Source organism: Zea mays, chromosome 1 (genome assembly GCF_902167145.1).
Source record: "Zea mays cultivar B73 chromosome 1, Zm-B73-REFERENCE-NAM-5.0, whole genome shotgun sequence".
Lineage (NCBI taxonomy): Eukaryota > Viridiplantae > Streptophyta > Magnoliopsida > Poales > Poaceae > Zea > Zea mays.
The window spans coordinates 87,382,694-87,390,940 of NC_050096.1; the positions used below are offsets into that span (position 1 = coordinate 87,382,694).

The window sequence follows — 8,247 nt, forward strand, 5'->3', positions numbered from 1 at the left end:
TTATCGGGAGCACCAGCTTCGAAGCCGAAGCAGCTCCAGCTTGAGTGTTGAACGAAGCCATCAGCTCAGAAAGGTGGAAGTGAGTTGACCGGAGGTGGGCGCCAATGTTGGGGACTTGTTCTCAAATGCTAAGAATTAAGAACAAGGCAACACAAAAAATGTTAAGTGTTAAGGTCCTTCGTCCTCCATAACGATATATCCCTTCGGGATATAAAGCATCTCGGACGAAGGTTACGAAGGACATACCTTCGTAAGCATAACAACGAAGAATGAAGCATTTACATAAATCATAGAATATGAAATAAACATTTAAATATTGTTATAGAATTATCTCTACTCGTATTAATGAATGTAAATGACTTTGAATTACAAATGTACCTTCGGTCCTGCGGAAGGCAAAAGTACAAGCGTGATGCGAAAGCAAATGACAGGTTCACGTGAACAGTACAGAGGTACTGTTCATCTATTTATAGGCACAGATCGCAGCCTGTGACAAATTACAATTATGCCCCTTGCGAAAGTTTACAGCATTGACTCAGACCTATATGTATAAAAAGGTCATTCTATCTCTATGTCGGTTTAAAACGCCGAAGCTCCATGAAAAGGGACCTTCGGCCATCTCTTGGAGACGACTTCAGCCGAAGCTGCTTCTTCGTGTGAGACCTTCGGCGCACCGAAGCACGACCCCAACAATTCCATTCATAGAGCTTGAAGCCTTGAACAGCTACAAAAAAAAAACCGAAGCTGATCATTCGCCTTTATATATAGTAGTTCAGATTTCAGTTTATATGTGCAGTGCGTCACACAGTGTCCGAAACCGGCGCTTTGTGACGGAGCTCTGGCTCCAATGATTGATGCTCCTGTGCTGCCTGTGACGAAGAGGAAGGTGACAAGCAGCAACCATGCAGATGCATGCTTCGTCAACAGTCTAGCTTCAAGGACCTTGTCCTCGTCTTCAAGCTCAGCCGCTTTCGGCGCAGTCTATACCCCAGCATGAGTACAAATAATGCACCACCGAAGATTTAGTTTCTGCAAATCACATCTCTGAAATTTCGCGGCGCTATTGTTGAGATTATTGGCTAGCAAAATCGCCATCCGACTATTCAAATCTAGCTAGGTGATCAGCGGTGCGTTCTTTTCAGTTCGTCAACGAAGTGTGTGTCGGTTGCGATGGTGAAGGGCGGTCATGCAATGCATGTCTTAAATGCTGAAGAGAACGTATCTAATGTATAAAAAATTTTGGTATGCACATATTAAATCATCATTATTCATCTCAGATCTAACAATTAGCATATATGTTTGCTCGTTATATTTTATAAATAACATTTTCTACCACTATACCCCACAACTTCAGATAGTGTTCTTTGCAAAAAACTATTTAGTAACTAGAGGCGTAAGACCTGATTATTAAATATATACACCTGATATGTAATTCACAGTGCTGAAAGGATGATAAGGTTTATTTTTTTAAAAAAAAATTGTCCTTGGACAGATGATTAAACTTTTGTCGAATTGGTGTGCAAGTTGCTAGTAATTTACTAGTGCGGTGCGGCCGAAATGATGTGGATCTATTTGTTTCGGCTTCTGGTTGGATTCTCGCCGTTATAATCGGCTCGGGTAGTCTACGTTTCGCTTCTCAGTCCGCTTCAGTGAAAATCATCCAAATCAATATGAATGTAAAATCCATTGAGTCGTCACGACGGAAGAAATTCGCCTATTTATAAATTCTAGACCATGTAGACTCTTTCATGTTCCTTCGCAACGTAAGTTCCCAATATCCAGATTCTAGTAATAGAACTGTCCCAAACAGACCCTGTATATGCCTGAATATAGCATCGCAGGAAAGAACCTATTTTACTTGGATCAAAAGGAAGGAGCGGTAAAATTAGCTTGGTTTATTCTTTGCTGTTTGTGGGGGACAGTAAGCCGAAAGTGTGGTGGAATACTTGGCCGCCATTATTGGAAGAATAAGCAAGAAACATGTCGCATTTTGCAGCAAAATTCCGCTGCTGCATCATTGGATGCTTGGATTTCAGCACGGACTAAACAGTGTACGGCGCAAATTTTACTGTTGCATTTACTTTTGGGGCCGAAACCATGTCCACTCTTAGTAGCTAGTACACTTCACTTGCTCATCCTGGGCCCCAAGCCTCCAAAGTTCGTCCCCATCAACATGTTCCTACTCTGCAGGACCAACACCTCACAACAGGCCTGATGGCATTCTCACCTCCTATAAAACGTCTTGCAGAACTGGACACGTTCAATATATCAACACGGTCACCAAGTCCTCTCCGGATGGCAAGGCCTTGTGACCTTCCGCCGGTGCGGCAAGCAGCGGCTCTTCTCCTGGCATGCGCGCTTGCTCTGCTCGCGGTGCAGCTGCGGCCGTGCAGAGCCCAGCAGCAGCAGCAGCCTCCGTCGCCGGGATACTACCCCAGCGGCATGTTCAGGCCGCTGGGCTTCTCCGAGGCCTACCGCACCCTGTGGGGCGCGCAGCACCAGACGCTGTCGCCGGACGGCAAGTCCCTGACGCTCTGGATGGACAGCAGCTCGGGCAGCGGGTTCAAGTCTGCGCGGGCGTACCGGAACGGCTACTTCGGCGCGTCCGTCAGGGTGCAGCCGGGGTACACCGCCGGCGTCAACACCGCCTTCTACGTGAGTGCATGAGAGTATATATATATTACCTCTATATAAGAGAATGCAGTAGATTCAGTGCCTGGCCGTTGCTGCCGATGCAGCTGTCGAACAGCGAGGAGTACCCGGGGCACCACGACGAGATCGACATGGAGCTGCTGGGGACGGTGCCGGGGGAGCCGTACACGCTGCAGACCAACGTGTACGTGCGCGGCAGCGGCGACGGCACCATCGTCGGCCGGGAGATGCGGTTCCACCTCTGGTTCGACCCCACCGCCGACTTCCACCACTACGCCATCATCTGGAACCCCGACCAGATCCTGTGAGTCTCTCCGTGTCCCTTCCCCCGGCCCCCTGCGCGCCATTAGCTGCCTGCCTGCCCGGTCGATCACTCACATCACATGGCATGAGCTGCGCCTGCGTGCAGGTTCCTGGTGGACGACGTGCCCGTCAGGCGGTACGAGAGGAAGGCGGAGGCCACGTTCCCTGACCGGGAGATGTGGGCGTACGGCTCCATCTGGGACGCCTCCGACTGGGCCACCGACGGCGGCCGCTACCGCGCCGACTACCGGTACCAGCCGTTCGTGTCGCGGTTCGCCGGCCTCAGGGTCGGCGGGTGCGCCGCGGACGCGTCCGCGGACTGCCAGCCAGTGCCGGCGTCTCCGGCGGCGCCGGGGACGGCGGCGATCAGCGCGCAGCAGGAGGCCGCCATGCGGTGGGCGCAGCGGAACTCCATGGTGTATTACTACTGCCTCGACTCAACCAGGGACCGCGCGCTCTACCCCGAGTGCTGAGACGCTGCGCTGCGCTATACCTACAGACTACAGTGGCGAGCTGAGGGTGTCAGAGCTATATGGAACCGCGAGCACCTCGCATTCGCAACACAAACGTATATTTGAATATTACAACTTGGAAGATGAAAGACGATCCAATCTGATATAGAATTATCATTGTCAGGTTGTGTTCTGAAAACAAAAATGAAATTATAATTCCATCGAGAGAATATCGAGGTACAGGGAGAACGGGTGAATGTCTGACGTTACGTGTTATAAAGTGATGTGCAATGATGACTACAAACTAAAAATATCAGTGGATGAGCATAGCAGGAAGCATCAAAGGTGTGACAGATTGCTACCCATTTGTTTCCTTGGTTCGTGGCACAATGGAAATGCGGCATCAGTACAACAGCGTACGCAATCCTTCGCACGCGCGCGGTGCAGCATGGTTTTACTTTTTACACGCTGCCTTTAGTGAAAACTGTACGGAGCTGTCAGTACTTGTACAGGTAGTGAAGAAGAACCAAGGCATGAAGTCAAAACCTGCATGCACAGCTACCAGAAACAAAGCTAAAGGATGAAGTCAAAACCTGTAGCTTTTCGGCACTTTGAGCAACCAAGGTATCTCTCCCCAGTTGAAACTTTCAGCAAACCTTGGATCAAGGACGGGTTGCCTGTTGAGTAATTAGACATATTCCAGATTAAATTCAGAATATAAATCATTGATCAACAATAAATAGTCTAAGTGTCTTTTCCACAACAAGTAAGCTAACATGTTACTTAACAGCATAATTATAAAAATGCAGCACACATATATCATAATAGATGAACTAAAATATGAGGCCAAATCAGATAATGCATACTGAACATACTAGTAGACGACGTAGGTCGAAGTAGCAGGGTGGACGAGAAGAACGCAAGCAGTCGCGTGAAGACGCTTCCTAAAAACCTTGTATGCGCTCTTACGGTGTAGGATCTAGAAGGCGAAAGGTTCTCTATATCTGCTCTCTCGATCACACACGCACGTCGGCGCTCGGGGTGAAGAGGACTACGATGGCAACCACTACCGGAATCAGCTTCTTAGAAAACACTCGGCGAAGGCTCTGCCGAGTGTTGCACTCGGCAAAGAAAGCTTGGTGAACTATACATCGGCAACGACTTCTTTGCCGTGTACTTTTTATCGGGCACTCGGCAAAGACGTTTGTCGAGTGTCGCAAGGTACTCGGCCAAGAAAAGTCACCGTCACGGCGGCTGGTAACGGCGATGGAGCCTTTGCCGAGTGTCCGCCAGACCAGCACTCGGCAAAGAGATCGCCAGCGGGCCCCTTTGTAAGTTCCTTTGTCGAGTGCACTAGGAGGCACTCGGCAAAGGTTGCTTCTTTGCCGAGTGCCAAGGTCATAGCACTCGACAAAGAGGCTTTACTGGTGCCTAGGTGTGCCTTCTTTGCCGAGTGCTACGACCTTGGCACTCGACAAAGTACCTCTTTGCCGAGTGTTACACTCGGCAAAGTGACCAGTATACCCCTTTTTATTTTATTTTTGCTATTCCACCAAACAAACAAAAGATATCACATAATCATCACAGATATCACATAATCATCGCAGATATCACATATACATCACATATCTCACAAAGACCATAAATCAAACAAGTTCTCACAAAGCATTACCAACATGTTCGAACACAAACATAAGTATCCAACACTCAAGAACATAAGCCTCAAGTATTGAGAGCACCTAGAGGAGGGGTGAATAGGTGATCCTGTGAAATTCAACACTAAATAGCCAACACTTAGTTATGAAATGTTAGTGCGATTAAAACCAAGTTGCTAAAGTGTGAATTCTAGAAGAAAGCCAATCACAAATAAGATGGACACAAGTCACAGTGATTTATCCCGTGGTTCGGCCAATGCCTACTTCCACGTTTTGGTGACCTCCTTCGGTCAAGGATTGCACTCAATCCCTCTCAAGTGATCCAATGATCAACTTTGAGTACCACGGCTATCTTCCTTAGTAGTCTTTCTCCCGTTTGCGAGGAATCTCCACAGATTGGAGCCTCTCGCCCTTACAAGTTTATTGTAAGAGAAGCACAGTATTAAGTGAGGGAGAGTAACACACGCAAGACTCAAATCCGCAGCGCACACACGCACACAAGACAAGACTTGAGCTCGAAACACAGCACAAAGAGTTCATAACTCAAACAGAGCTCAAATCACTAACACAATCGATCAAATGCGTGGAGGTGGAGTCTGGGAGTCTTAGGATGCTTAGAGAATGCTTGGTCACTTGCTCCATGCGCCTAGCGGTCCCTTTTATAGCCCCAAGGCAGCTAGGAGCCGTTGGAGATCAACTTGAAAGGCAAATCTTGCTTTCTGTCGAGTGGTGCACCGGACAGTCCGGTGCACCACCGGACATGAATAGTAAGCGTCCGGTGCCCGATCTGCTTCCTAGTCGAGCGCAGTCGATCGTTGAGCCTTGGGTCCGGTTGGCGCACCGGACACTGTCCGGTGCACACCGGACAATCCGATGTGCCCAACCAACCGTTGGCACGGGCCACACGTCGCCCACTGATTGCGCAGCCGACCGTTGGCTGCGAGCGTCGTTGGCTCACTGGACAGTCCGATGCACCACCGAACAGTCCGGTGATTTTTAGCCGCAACGCCTTTTTCTTTTCCCGAGAGCGGCCAGTTCGCCGCCAGGCTAGCCTGGGCACCGGACACTGTCTGGTGCACCACCGGACAGTCCGGTGCACCACAAGCTGGTGCTGTTTTGGCTAAACTTAGCCATATCTTCTTTAAACCTTTTCCTATTTTATTGGTTATGTCTCTAGCACTTAGATAAACACGTTAGTACCCAAAAACAATTTACTAAGTCTAGAAACATACCTTGTTCTTTGATGTGCACTTCTCACTTACTTAGCACATATGAGTTTAAAACAATGTGTTGGGCATCTAATCACCAAAACAATCATAGAGATGGCTCAAGGGAATATTTTCCTTTCAATCTCCCCCTTTTTGGTGATTTATGCCAACACATTAAAAAACAACTTAAGAAGTGCAAATTTAGGACCAAATTTTTCTACACTTAGTATTTGGCATATTTGGATCACTTTTGCCACCACTTGGTTTGTTTAGCAAAACAAATTCTTTTTCCTATCTCTAAGTCAAACACGTTTGTTTGGGCAAATAGAGAGGTATTCCAAGAGTAAAATTGATCAAGTGCCAAAAACTCCCCCTTTTCCCATAATCAGAATTCTCCCCCATAAGAGACCAAATTTTGCAATAAGGGTCATTTGGACAAAAAACAAAGTCTAACTCTACTACTTTTGAAATTCACAAGTGGTTGGCTGATCCATTTGCTTTGGCCGTAATTTCTCCCCCTTTGGCATTAAGCACCAAAACAGGATAATATTTGACTCTTTAACCCCATTGCCTCACCAAAATGTCAAATATGAGCAAAGAGGCAATGAGAGCATTAGTATGAACTTGGAAGTAAATACATTTATACCGGAGTGCAGTGGAAGTCTTCTCGTTGTCCAAGTTCATTTTACCTTTCAATGGTCCTTCAAGACTACTTTAAGTGTACTCAAACAAACAAGTTAGTCTCAAAGGAGTCGAGTTGTAGCTCATCTCCCCCTAAACATGTGCATCATTTGCATACAGACTTGTGAGGTCCGAGGATGACTTGTACAACTTGAGCACCACAAATAAACAATAAATGATGTAAATGTTCAAAGTAACATGATCAAAGCCATGAAACACATGGATGCTATAGATCAATCCAAGTTACGTGAATCTAAGACATTTAGCTCACTACGTAACCTGCAAAACCTTTTCTCATCTAATGGCTTGGTGAAGATATTGGCTAGCTGGTTCTCGGTGCTAATGTGGTAAACATCGATATCTCCCTTTTGCTGGTGGTCTCTCAGGAAGTGATGCTAGATGTCTATGTGCTTAGTGTGGCTGTGTTCAACAGGATTATCCGCCAAGCGGATTGCACTCTCATTGTCACATAGGAGTGGGACTTTGCTCAGATTGTAGCCAAAGTCCCGAAGGGTTTGCCTCATTTAAAGCAGTTGTGCGCAACACTGTCCTGCGGCAACGTACTCGGCCTCAGCGGTGGATAGGGCAACAGATGTTTGTTTCTTGGAGCTCCAAGACACCAGGGACCTTCCTAAAAACTGGCACATCCCTGATGTGCTCTTCCTATCTACCTTGCACCCGGCATAGTCGGAATCTGAGTATCCAATTAAGTCAAAGGTAGACCCCTTTGGATACCAGACCCCGAAGCAAGGCGTAGAGACAAAATACCTAAGAATTCGCTTAACGGCCACAAGGTGACACTCCTTGGGATCGGATTGAAATCTAGCACACATGCATACACTAAGCATAATGTCCAGTTGAAAGTCGCCTAGAAGGGGGTGAATAGGCAAATTTGAAATTTACAAACTTTAAGCACAATCTACAAGCCGAGGTTAGCGTTAGAAATAAAGTCGAGTCCGAAAGAGAGGGTGAAAACAAATCACAAGCAAAAAAGGCGGATGACACGGTGATTTGTTTTACTGAGGTTCTGTTTTTGCAAACCTACTCCCCATTGAGGTGGTCACAAAGACCGGGTCTCTTTCAACCCTTTCCCTCTCTCAAACGGTCACCTAGACCGAGTGAGCTTTTCTCCTCAATCAATTGGGTCACTTAGAGCCGACAAGGACCACCACAACTTGGTGTCTCTTGCTTTGATTACAAAGGTGTTGAGAACAATAATGGGGAAGAAGAAAAGCGATCCAAGCGACAAGAACTCAAATAAACACAAATATCTCTCTCTCTCACTAGTCACTAATT

General features: G+C 47.1%; 1 protein-coding gene across 1 annotated transcript; it reads left to right on the forward strand.

Moving 5' to 3' along the window:
- The first annotated feature begins 2,261 nt into the window (after nt 1-2,261).
- LOC100282047 (xyloglucan endotransglucosylase/hydrolase protein 32) lies at nt 2,262-3,670 on the forward strand. Its single transcript, NM_001154960.2, has 3 exons — nt 2,262-2,655; nt 2,739-2,956; nt 3,062-3,670. Exons 1-3 carry the CDS (start codon nt 2,296-2,298, stop codon nt 3,426-3,428), a joined length of 945 nt encoding a protein of 314 aa, NP_001148432.1. The 5' UTR covers nt 2,262-2,295; the 3' UTR covers nt 3,429-3,670.
- The last annotated feature ends 4,577 nt before the right edge of the window (nt 3,671-8,247 follow it).

Coding starts and splice junctions, on each gene's coding strand:
- LOC100282047 (NM_001154960.2), top strand. CDS start 2,296: ATGGCAAGGCCTTGTGACCTTCCGCCGGTGCGGCAAGCAGCGGCTCTT. Junction 2,656..2,738: donor GCGTCAACACCGCCTTCTAC/GTGAGTGCATGA, acceptor CTGCCGATGCAG/CTGTCGAACAGCGAGGAGTA. Junction 2,957..3,061: donor TGGAACCCCGACCAGATCCT/GTGAGTCTCTCC, acceptor GCCTGCGTGCAG/GTTCCTGGTGGACGACGTGC.